Source organism: Caretta caretta, chromosome 18 (genome assembly GCF_965140235.1).
Source record: "Caretta caretta isolate rCarCar2 chromosome 18, rCarCar1.hap1, whole genome shotgun sequence".
NCBI classification, from domain to species: domain Eukaryota; kingdom Metazoa; phylum Chordata; order Testudines; family Cheloniidae; genus Caretta; species Caretta caretta.
The window spans coordinates 12582545-12595244 of NC_134223.1; the positions used below are offsets into that span (position 1 = coordinate 12582545).

At 47.7% G+C, this 12700-nt stretch overlaps 1 protein-coding gene across 1 annotated transcript in view; it reads right to left on the minus strand.

Annotated features, from left to right (window-relative positions):
• Nucleotides 1-2304: 2304 nt before the first annotated feature.
• PEX14 (peroxisomal biogenesis factor 14) overlaps nt 2305-12700 on the minus strand; it is a 105703-nt gene continuing 95307 nt past the window's right edge. The window contains exons 7-9 of the mRNA XM_048824777.2: nt 12200-12297; nt 6514-6605; nt 2305-4169 (exon numbers count right to left, since the gene is read on the minus strand). Of these exons, the coding sequence (XP_048680734.1) occupies nt 3707-4169; nt 6514-6605; nt 12200-12297 (653 nt within the window). The 3' untranslated portion in view covers nt 2305-3706. The remainder of the gene's footprint in view (nt 4170-6513; nt 6606-12199; nt 12298-12700) is intronic.

The window sequence follows — 12700 nt, forward strand, 5'->3', positions numbered from 1 at the left end:
GCCTGCATCCACTCGGGGAGGTGGGTTGGTGGAAGTATGGTGTCTCACTGAAGTGCTTCTCAGCTGTTCATGGAGGGGGGGAAGGCCTGGATCAATGATCCTTCTTCTCTGCCAGCCTCATCTCCTTCTACCTGCTCCTCTCTCTTCATTCTGCACCAGCCTCCCTCCTTTGTGTCATTTGCCCACTCCTGACTTTATTCCTTCTTCCACTTTGTCCTTTATGCCTGGAACAGCCTCCAGATGCACTTATGCAAACCCCCCTCCTACTGACACCATGGAACCTGCCTCTTCCATGAAACATTCCAGTTACCCCCACCCACCACTCCACTCCACTCCTCCATCACGCTGCTCCAAGGTGTGTCCCCCTTGGTGCAAGGGACTTGTCAATCATTTGGCACAGTTCTCCTCTTTCTGTACAGTGGCAAGAACCCCTGTAAACACATGTAGAAAGCTACTGGTGGGGTATCTTCACCTGACAAAGGCTGCTGTCATCTCTCTTGTCCTGCAGAGAAAGGGGTCCCTTCTCAGGGATCTGTCAGCTAATGTTAAGGTGTTCCCAATGCATACTGGCCACTGTATGACTAATCAGTTCCCAGAGCAACTGATTTATGAAGCCAGGTCCCAGTAGGGGTCTGGGGTAGAAAGGAGGAGGCATTATGAATTGCAGGTCAAGCTCCACTGTTTGTCAGGACTAAAATACTGGCCCAAGCATCCCAGCATCAAGCCAAGGCAATCAAGAAAGGCCCCTGACAAGAGCAGTTCCATCACCCTTGGTTAGCTTGTCAGTACTTTCATTACATGGATAGCTGGAAAGCAAAGACAAGATGTGATTGACATAGGAACTAACAGCACCCAGCACTCCTGGGAATACCTGTTGGTAAGTAGGCCTTGCTCTCCAAGAATCTCCTGTGGATGTGCTAGGTCTCCTTAGGCAACACTTGTGAGCGAATAAACACAGTATCAGCAGCAAGATGCCCAGGGTTAAGTTTTGTGACCAACAGGAGCTCTGATCCCACTGGCAGGGGACGTACATTGGGTAGAGAACAGGCAGGCTGTGACTTAGCAAGAGAGCAAGGTTTTCAAGGCCTGGAAAATTTGGGAGGGGGAGGAGAATCACTTTGTGCCGCTGCACCACAAAGCAAAGCAAGGTTTGAAAAACCTGTAGCAAACATATCTTGTTAATGAACGGAGCATGGAGGGAAGGGAAAAAAAGCTTCGGGCTGCCTGTGCTGTAAACCTCGTAAGTCACTCCGCAAGGCGCATACCTCAGCAACATATTTTCCACATTTCACTGACTGCTCTTGTCCAGGCACTTTCTATTTTCAAACCCTTCTATGTATATAAAATGTACACGGGCAGGGCAATACTTTTTCATTACATCCCCACGTTCGCCCTGTGTTTCCATTTCACAAAGATTCTTGGCTTGGGGAAAAAGAGAGTGCCATCGCCCAAAGAAAGCCTCTGCTTTTAAACACTCTCTAATTTGCCCTGTTTTAGCTAAATGCAACGTTCTTTGTGAACGTTAAAGGAGAGAGAGAGGGAGGGGGGGGGAGAGAGAGAGAGAGACTCCTGAGGGAAGATACTCGTCCATTTAAGGAATGAGAAATCATCACATTCAACAGCAGGTCTAAATACAGTAATCTGAAGGTCCCTTTCTCTCCCCCTGAGCAGGAAAATGTCACCATGTACCAGACACACAAACACTCAGGAATCAAGTAAATCCCTCATTTTTAAGAAGGAAGCCAAATACTTCAGTTGAATGAAGATGGTATGATAGCAGCTATGAGTTGCTATACGCCATGCCTTGCAGCGCCTCCTGTTGGGAGAAGGTGGGGTTAGATAGCCAAGGGATGCAACACATCACTCCCTGCAGCACCTCCTACTGGATGACAGGGGGACTGGAGTAGCTATGTGTTACCTCAGAGGTGATGCACCTACACCACCTCCTGCAGCGCCTCCTGCTAAGAAGTTTAGACGAGGGCAGTTTCAAGTTATGGCACAGCCAGACCTACTTATACTGTTCCCTGCAGTGGTTCCTGCTGGGAGAGAAGGGCCCTGGAGTAGCTGTCAGTAGCCCCAATCACAGAGCATCTCCATCATACCTTGTGCTACCCCTTGCTGGGGGAGCCGTGTACTGCAGCAGCTGAACACAAAACCAACCTTAAACGTTTTTTCCAATTATCTTTCAAAAATGTTTTTATAGGGACTCCATTTCTGGAGCCTGCCCTCCCTCTCTCCCTTTCATTTCCCTCCCCACTCCTCAGAAAACAAGAGCAGCAGCAATCCTGGCAGCCTGGCGTTAAATAGTGGTAACCTATATTTATTACAATTATATACAATCGTATTTTATATTTGAAATCTATACATGATCACACGGACGAGCATGTTTGCTTGGTGAGGACGACAGTGAGACTCAGATGTTACAGGAATTGCTCTGCTAAGAGGCTCTTATGCAGTGAATAAGAATCAGACAGCACCATTTTACCAGTTGAGAACACAATGCTGCAAACAAGAGGTTTCAAAAGTTCTTGGTTTGTTTTTGTTTTTAGCCTGTGTAGGGCAAAGAGGGCTGAGGTGGGGTAGGTGGGGAGGGGAAGGGGTGCATCTCTGCTCTGGAAGTGCTCTCCACACTGTGAACAGCACTTTGCTGAGGTGGATGTGTATACTTTGCTCCAACACAAGTCTCGACTAACTGTTTCTGGTGGGCTCTCTCCTTATTTAGGGAGGAAGATGGGCTAAGAACTATTGCCGAGATTCAGAACTAATCAACTATGCCAGGGGCCAAGACACCTGATCCATTCAGGTAGGGCTGTCAATAGAATGGAAGATGCCAGACACGGACATGAGCTTCCCTTCTCTGCATGGGAGAGCAGCGACGAATTGAAGTGGGCAATCCAGGTGAGAATCATACTAACAGGAGAAGGCCTTTCACCTGAGAGTAATTAGTAATGAGGCTTCCTGCTCTCATGATCACGAGCCATGGGTCTGGCCTCTAGCAAGAGGCTGCAGGAATGTGGAGGGGAGAGCAGGGGGCAGGAGTACTGTTCTTTGGACCCAACAAGAACTTCTCAAAGGCTGGATGGTTTCAGGAACTGGGCCTGGCCCGAGGTTTGGGGAGGGGGATGGCTGGACTGGGAAGCAGATCTGACAGAGATCTCAGAAACAGAAACAGTCTGGGGGTGGCCAGTTTGGGGATGGCACATCATCTGATTTCAGGACTAAAACCTGATGGGAAATTTCAGGGGTTGGGCAGAAGTGGTTTCAGACTGAGATTCAGTTAAAGGATTGGGGATGAGAAGGGGCAGGGGCAGGCCTGTTTCTAAGATCAGATGGAATATCTCTAGGAAGCAGCGAGGAGCTGGCTGGTTCAGGAAGGACGCTGGATACAAGGGAACTTGTTTCTCTAGCCGTGGTGCATGGTCAGGTGAGTACTCTTCTAGCCTAGGCAGCGACCCCCAGCTCAGATTCCTGCGGTGGTGCTGGGGCAGAGAGGGAAAAGAAGCCACTGCAAAGCTGCATGGCCCTGGGGTGACACAGGACCCGCCCTGCTCACTGGAGGATCAGGACGCTACTCGAGGTGAATCATGGGCGAATCACTGGGGGGTGGGGGGTGAGGGGAGAGTTCTCTCCACCGAGTGAGAGAGGCACCAGGGGCTGGGGGAAGGCTGGACAGATGCAGGGTGGCATGGGAAGAAGCCCATTCACCCTAGTCGATCTCATTCTCATTGCTGGCCCCTTCAGGTCTCCGTAGCTTCTCCACCTGCTCGTTAATCTGCCCATCCCCTCCTCGTCGGTCCTCGGTCTGGACATCCAGGCACTCCTCTTCATCCACATGGCTGACATCATCATCCTCATCGTCCTCTTCCTCCTCATTCCCTTTGTCCTCCCTCTTCTCCTCCTCGCCCTGCACTTCCATTCGCACTTGGCCCTTGACGTCCATCACCACCTCGCCCTCCTCCTCCGTACCTAGCAGGTGGCAGCTGACTGTTGCCCCTTCTGGGCTGTGGTTCTCCTTCACGGGTGACGAGGAGGTGGACTCATTGCTGACGGGCGAGATGTCACTGCTGCTGTTGTGGTTGGTAGCAACAGGGTTGGAGGGCGAGGAAGGCTTCACCGGGATTTGCCATGATGGGATCTTGGGAGCTGAAGGGGAGGGAGGGAACTGCCTCCTTGGGGGGAGGGAAAGGAGAAAAAGGAGCTTTTATTACAAGCACTGCAAGGGGGAATCATCAGAGAAGGGATCAGCCTCCCGGACGCACAACATGCTCAGGGAGTCACAGAAGGTGGGACCAGGATCTCAAGTCTCCTCTGTAATAAATGAATAGTAACGAGGCTCCTTCCCCTCTCGTGCCAGGATGTCAAAGCACTTTACAAGCATCCAGGAATTGAGCTCGTGCATGAGAAGAAAATACCATCCCTGTTCAGAGCTGGGCAAACTGAAGCGGTGAGAGATTGAGAGCTGGCCAACTTCATACAGGGAGCTGGGACTAGAGCTTAGGGGTCCTGACTCCAAGTCCCCCCACCAAGCTGTAGCGACTAGAGTGTGCTGCCTCTGGACAGACAGGGAGGTTTCATTGTCCCTCCACAACCATTGCAGCTTGGGGAAGATCATTCCCATCTGTGTGAGGAGTCAGGAGCTTCAACCCCAACCCGTGTCTGAGCCACGGTGAAATGGCACCCTGGTTCCCCACCATCTCCCCCATGCACGTGTGTGCTCACACACGCACTAGCTCACTGAAGTCCAAGTCCAGTGTGCACTGTACCCATCTGGACTAAAGCCTCAGCAATTGTAAAGCAGTTTAGCGCCACTGACTTCCATGGAGTTATACCAATTGACACCAGCTGAGGAGCTGACTCATCTGTCCCTAGTGGCAGCCCAAGTAACCACATGGGGGAAGAGGGAAGAAGGCCTTGTGGTGGGGGGCATGCTCCATCAGGTGCCTTCGGAAACACATCTGTCACCCAGAAAGGGACTCACCAGGACCCGATCCTGTATTCCTCATGCAGCCCCAGCTCCCACTGATGAGAGTGGGAATTCAGCATGCATAGAGGTATGGGATCAGGCCCTTAAAAAGGAAGTGAGTGTGGGAAAGGGTTCACACGCTCTGCGTGTTGAGCTGGCTTGTGCCAAGGATTGCTCCAGAAGAGACCCAGGGAGGCCAGCTGCCTTTCTGCAGGGAGCATTCAAATGAGGCCAATGCAACAGATTTAATTTTCTTCGGCAGACCTAAAAACAACTGCACTCACCTCCCTCCCTCTGCCAGTGGCCTTGGAGGAGCTCTGCCGTTCTAGCCTCCATCTCGTCCGAGTGCAAACAAGCTAATGCCTGCATTATTCACCAGGATCATAAATGCTATCAAGAAATTCAATTTGGAGACTTTCTTGGCTCCAGTGTTGCCGCCGCCTGCTCACTGCAGGGAGATATGCCTTTTTTTTTTAATTTCATTTTTTTTTTTCCCAAAAGCACTTAACCCCCGGCTGCATAAAAACAATGAATTTCCCTTAATGACAGCTGTCCCCTCGCCCACCCCAGGGAGCACTATCCCACTGCTGCCCATCAACATCAGGGAGCAGGGGCCATCCAGGCCAAATACATGAACCCGGGCAGAACCCTCCTCACTGGAAAGGTGAAGGGATAAGCAGCTGTGTGAGTTGTGCTGTTCATCTGGCCTGAGACAGAAAGCCATGCCAAAGGGTGGCCAGGCTTGTGAGCTCTGTCCAAACATCTCTGAGTGACGGCACTTCTCCCCCAACCCCCACCCTCATGGAGGGGCTTCAATAGCCAATGTCCTTGCTCCTAAAATGAGGCTAGCGTGACCCAAATGGATGGAGACAGGACCTGTGACTTCTGCCAGAGAGTGACATGACATGACCCCAGTTCCCCAAAGCTTTCTACTGTGATTCCCACTGGAGTGGGGCAAAGTCCCTCAGGTGCAGCTTAAAAGAAAATCAAGCCCAATCCAATTTCTAGGCCTCTGCACCCATTTAGTGCACCTGCTTACATCCAGCAGCTGCTTGGTCTCATCTTAAATGGTCTCATCTTAAACAAAGTCTGCCCATCATCACTACCTATGTCATAGAGCAGTGATGATGGGCAGACTTTGTTACATTTGGGCAAATAGACAAGGCAGGGTGGGAAGAACTAAGAGCCAATGACTATAAGAGATGCTTTAGGGGAAGAGGGTAATCTTGTGGTTAATTCAGAGATGTGAGCCCCATTCCTGTCTCTGCCACTCACCCGCTATGTGTCAGTCAATCTCTATCCCAAATGGAAACAATAGAAGTTACCTATCTCCCAGGGGCACCGTGAGGTTTAATGCATGTTTGTAAAGTGCTCTGAGACCCTTGGATAGAAGGCAACACTGAAGTGCAAAGTAATATTATTAAAGAGCATTGACAGAGGGGCAGGGTTAGTTCTAGTTCCTCCCAGTAATGCCCTCCTCCCTCCTGAGGGAATCCCAAGGAGTGTCGCCCCTCCTCACATTGCTATCCCGCTGACACACCCCTCCATACCGGTTTAGAAGGAGCCCCTTTAACGAGTAGATCTCAGATTTCAATTCATTGATATTCTGTGACTCCAGGATCCAGTTGGTGGAAGTGGTGGCCTAGGACACAAATGGAAGAGGCAATGGTGAGAGAGTGGATTGGGAGATAACTCAGAGCTGTTCTCCGTCCTACCCTCCCTCTCCACCCCCAGAGTCTTCAGCAATGGGCCACTGTGCCTGGGATCTGGCATTTAAAACCTCTTGATGCTGGGAAGAGGGATTTCCGCAATGTGAGCTATGTACCTGAGTGTTTCCCAAAACAGGCCAACTGTTCTATTGGCAGCCTCCTAGAAAAACTTCTTAGCTCTGATTCTAGGAGGAGTCAAAGATTTCTCTTTCATTCTTGAGAAGGGTTAACCACTTCCAACACACTGTGCACAGACTAGGATCAATGCACCAAGCCTGGCCTTTGCTAAAGCACCCCAAAGGGAGTTTTCTTCTTTTTTTTTTTTTTTTAAAAAGGGGAAGCTAATATTTCCTGGGGTGCTGAACAGAGATCCCTACAGCAAGGCGTCTGTAAGAAAACCAAGGGCAACCAGGCACAGAAGCAATGCAAGCTTCCTCACATGGCCCTGCCAACATGCTCAGCCCTGACCTGGACAGACCACTTCTAGGGAAAAGGGTATGGGATTTTGAGTAAAAATTTCAAAAGCACATGAGTGATTTAGGGTCCCACTGAAAGTTGGTGGGATTTAGGGGATTTGAAATTGTTACCTCATGTCTATAATGTAGAGTCAGTTCCTTCTCTTTTTCCTGACATTGCCCTCAGTCAAGGGAGCAGATTATAATCTGAGTATCTGCAGGCTAGACACTGGACTGAGAGCACTAACTCAATCTCTCCTAGATCACCAAAAAAAAAACAACTGCCACCAAATTGTACTCCCTAGAGTTTCTAGGGGGACTGTGCAATAGGTGTTTAAAAGCCCAAAGGACTCTCCCCTAGATCAGAACAGTTAGAGCTGTGCCTGAGCTACCAGACGCTCTCTCCAGGAAGCAGCTGCACAAGACACTCTCCTCTGGACATTTCAAGGCAAAGAGCCCAGTTCGGTGGGGGAAGATGATGAGCAACTCACGGAACTCTGGTACAGCTGCTAGTGGTACCACATCAATACTGCACAGTGATGTCCGTCAGAGAGTGGATAGAAACTGGGGCAAGGCCCTGCTTTGGGAAGATTTGCTACAAATAATAACTCGGCAGTTTTTGTTTTATACATTCCTGGGACTAGACGCAATATCACTGCTTCCCACGACCAGACTGATTTTGCTTTCCCGTGTAAACAAGGCTAAGGGAAGAGTGCTCAGAAAAAGAAATTATCTCCTGCATTGACAGTGCCCCTCATCTAATCCCCACAGTGAATACAAGAATGGCCATACTGAGTCAGACCAATGGTCCATCTAGCTCAGTAGTCTGTTTTTCAACGGGGGCCAGTGCCAGATGCTTCTGAGGCAATAAATAGAATGGGGCAATTATCAAGCGATCCATCCCCTGTTGTCCAGTCCCATTTTATGGCAGTCAGGGACATGCAGAGTATGTGATTGTGTCCCTGACCATCTTACCTAACAGCTATGAACTTATATCCTTCCAATTTATACTTTTGGCCTTCACAACGTCCTCCGGCAATGAGTTCCACAGGTTGACTGTGCGATGTGAAGAAGTGCTTCCTTACATTTGTTTCAAACCTGCTGCCTATTAATTTCATTAGATGAACCCTGACTCTTGTATTATGTGAAGAGGTAAACAACACTTCCTTATTCACTTTCTCCACACCATTCAAGATTTTATAGACCTCTGTAATACCCCCCACTAAGTCATTTCTTTTCTATGCTGATCAGTGCCAGTCTTTTTAATCTCTCCTCATATAGAAGCTCTTCCATACCCCTAATCATTTGTGTTGCACATTTTCCAGTTCTAATATATCTTTTTTGAGACGGAGTGACCACAACTGCATGCAGCATTCAAGGTCTGAGCATATCATGGATTTATTTAGTGGCATTATGATATTTTGTCTTATTAGCTATCTGTTTCCTAATGGTTCCTAACATTCTGTTAGCTTTATTGACTGATTCGGCACACTGAGCAGATGTTACCAGAGAACTATCCACAATGACTCCAAGATCTCTTTCTTGAGTGGTAACAGCTAATTTAGACCCCATCATTTTGTATGTATAGTTGGGATTATGTTTTCCAATGTGCATTACACAACATTGAATTTCATCTGCCATTTTGTTGCCCAGTCACCCAGTTTTTTGAGATCCCTTTGTAACTTTTTGCAATCAGCTTTGGACTTAACTGTCTTGAGTAACTTAGTATCTTCTGCAAACTTTTCCACCCCGCTGTTTACTGCTTTTCCCCCAATCATTTATGAATATGTTGAATAGCACTTGTCCCAGTTCAGATCCTTGGGGGACCTGGCTATTATCTCTCTCCATTGTGAAAACTATTTATTCCTACTCTTTGTTTCCTAACTTTTAACCAGTTACTGATCCATGAGAGGACATTCCCTCTTATCCAATGACTGCTTAAGAGCCTTTGGTGAGAGACCTTGTCAAAGGCTTCATGAAAGTCCAAGTACACTAGGTCAACTGGATCACCTTGTCCGTATGTTTGTTGGCACCCTCAAAGAATTTTAATAGATTGGTGAGGCATGATTTCCCTTTACAAATGCCATGTTCACTCTTCCCCAGTATACTGTGTTCATTTGTGTGTCTGATCATTCTGTTCTTTACTATAGTTTCAACCAGTTTGCCTGGTACTGAAGTTAGGCTTACTGGCCTGTAATTCCCAGGATTGCCTCTGGAGCATTTTTTAAAAAATCGGTGTTATATTAGCTATTTGCCAGTCATCCGGTACAGTGGCTGATTTAAGCGATGGGTTACATACCACAACTAGTAGTTCTGCAATTTCATACTTGAGCTCCTTCAGAACTTGTAGGTGAATACCATTTGGTCGTGGAGACTTATTTCTGTTCAATTTATCAAATTGTTCCAAAACGTTTTCTATTGACACCTCAATCTGGGACAGTTTCTCAGATCTGTCACCTAAAAAGAATGGCTCAGGTGTGGGAACCTCCCTCACATCCTCGGCAGTGAAGACCGATGCAAAGAATTCATTTAGCTTCTCCACAATGGCCTTGTCTTTCTTGAGTGCTCCTTTAGCACCTCAATCGTCCAGTGGCCCCACTAATTTTTTGGCAGACTTCCTGCTTCTGAAGTACTTAAAAAAATTCTTTTTGTATCTTTTTGCTCTTCAAATTCTTTTTTTGGCCTAACTATACTTTTGCACTTGACTTCAGAGTTAAACATCAGAGTTTAGTTCATATGGAGTAACTGTGAATTCCCCCACAGCCAGCACTGTCTACAATGATTTCTGCTGGGAGGGATTGGGAATGGAGTGATTGTGAGCACCCCCACAGCCAGTGTTCCAATCCATTTCCCCCCTGGGAGAAGCCAGGACTGGAGTAGCTGCAAGCTCCCCCATGCTAATTCCTACTGGGAGAAGTTGGGACTGTAACTCCCCCACAGCCAATGCGCCTACTCATTCCTTACATAGACTTCAGCTGGGGCTGGACAGACATGAGCACCTTCACAGCCAACATTCCCTACAATGATTCCAGCTGAGAGAGACTCAGTCTGTAGTAGCTGTGATATACACAGATGCGTTCCCTTGGGATTCACACTCCCAGCCCTCCGACAGAGAGAATCCAGGAGCCACTGTTCTGGCTCTCCAAGACTTTGAAAGCTACATCAGCACATTAACAAGGGAGTGATTTCCACTCACCGGCCTGCACAGGACTCAAATTTCCAAAACACATATGGTGCCAGATGCCTAGGATTTAGAAATAAAATCTGACATCTGGGGCTTTTTAGCTAGTCTCTTTAAAAAACAGTTGTAGAAAATTCAAGACTTGAGTTTTTATGTAGGTTTTTTAATTACTTTTAAAACCCCTCTTTTTAATTTTTTACAGCATGCCAGTAGGAGTTTGAAAAGCAGATATAAAAACTTACATTACAGCTGAGAAAACACAGCTTTTACTCTTTGGTTTGTGGTGTTGCCCAAGTCTTTCTTTGTACATATGAAGCTGAGATATCATAACAGCGTGTGCTACCATTTCAGCGCAGAAGAGGAGGGAAGGGAGGGAGAACTTTTTAAAGACTCTCTAAACCAGCAACACTCCTATGCCCTTTTCCCTTCTGAGAGCTCAACATGTGGTCTTAATCTTAACACTTACAACCTGAAAACAGTTTTCCAATTTCCGGACTGGCTCCAGGCCATTGATGGGCCACAGTTCCCAAGGAAAACTGGAGTGGATAGATGTGACCATAAATTGACTTTCATGGCTGGGTTTACAGTTGATTCCTACTGTAAGGTATATTCACTGCACAGCCAGAGGTGGCCCACCGGCTACACATTATCAAAGGGTTTACGAGAGACTGGAGCCTGGGAAAGAAGGACTGTTACTGCTGTAGATGGAGGACTGCTCTACAAACACCTAACTGTTTCAGGGATCTTGCTATATAGAGGGCTAAAGCTCCCATTCTGCAGAGGTTGTTGACAGTCAAAGGAGGGACTGACTGATCCCAGGCTTTGATAACAAGAGGAAGGCTTTCACCTCTAGGTCACCAGTTCAAATCCAGCCCAATTCAGGAATGACTGACATCTGGTGGCTGCTGGGAGGCCAAGGACAATGAAAAGCACTGTTGCTGCCACAATGCGAAATGATTTGGGTGGGTCTCAGCTCAATTCCCAAACTCACAAGTATCCACATGGCAAAACCGCCAGCCATTATTGGCAGTAACTGGTGTCCTTGTTGGCAGTCTCAGCACAGGCACCACGGACTGCATGGGCCGTGGAGACTGCACTCCATTCTCAGCCTGAGAGATGGTCCCTCTTGTTCGGAGCTTGCACTGCTCCTGTGCTTTGGTTGTTCTGTGGAGGGTCCTTGCCCTCCTCGCTGAGAGTGCCAAAGAGGCTGCCAGTTAGTGCCAAATATGGTAGTGGCACCACCTGTTGTACTAAGACCACCAAAATCATTCACGCAGGCCACCAACCAGCTATCGGATGGTGGTAACCTTCAGTCATTACCTGGCCTGGAGTGCAACCGGCGACTTAAATGCAAAAGAGTCCACAGCCCATTCCCATTCCCCTGAGTCATATAATCCAACCGATCTGTGTTTGACTACTTTGCACTGATTTGCACTGAGATACCACGGTGATGGGCATAGAATACATACATTGGTTAACAGACACGTAGACAGACAAGATGAAAATACACACAAAACATCTACCTCTACCCTTTTCCTCCTTCAGTCCATGGGGTAGCAGGAGGGCCAATCCCGCTCCCTATCGCTCCAACTGGATATACAATGAGCTCTCCTACAAGGGACACTAGTTGCACAGCTGAGAGCAATTAAGGAGATTGTGGACATGAAAGATGCAAAGAACATCATGGAACAAAGCCCTCTCAGTAGCCATATATGTTTAGCCTGAAGCACCCAGTCAGCATGCATTGCTCTATACAAACACCCTTGAGAGACAAGGCTGCATACAGAAACTGGCCAGATAGGATAAAGTTATGGGTTAGGGAAGCCATGTACACTAAAAAGGGCAAGAGAATTTCTGAAGGGTGGCCTAGCGAAGAGATGGAGGTGAGTACCTTGGCGGCAGCCAGCTCTTGGGTGAGCTCGTGGATTTTCTGCTGTTGCTGCATCAGCAGTTCCTGGACGGAGGCTAAAGTTGTCTGCAACTGAGTTACTGTGGGATGAAAAAGCAGGAGAGTTTCTGTTAAACTGAGAAATACACATACACATGTGCCCTTCCTGCTGTCTAGCTACAAGATGCCTCTATTCCTGCTATATCTAATTTATCTACAGACACCCGCTCGCTCTAGTCCATATAAATTATCTGCACTATGGGTAATCTACCTGCACTGCATCTAACCTCCAGTATTTCTAGTTTATCTTTCCATTGTATAGATGTCTATAGCCCACAGTATATCCGTCCAAAACCTCTCCCTTCTAATTATCTCAGTTTATGATTTGTACATCTCTCTGAACTTATACAATGTCTGTATCATTTATCTACCTTGGGCCTCAGACAGGCACATGATACTTGGGGTTTATCTCTAGTCTGGAAACAGACAGGTGCCTGGATCAAT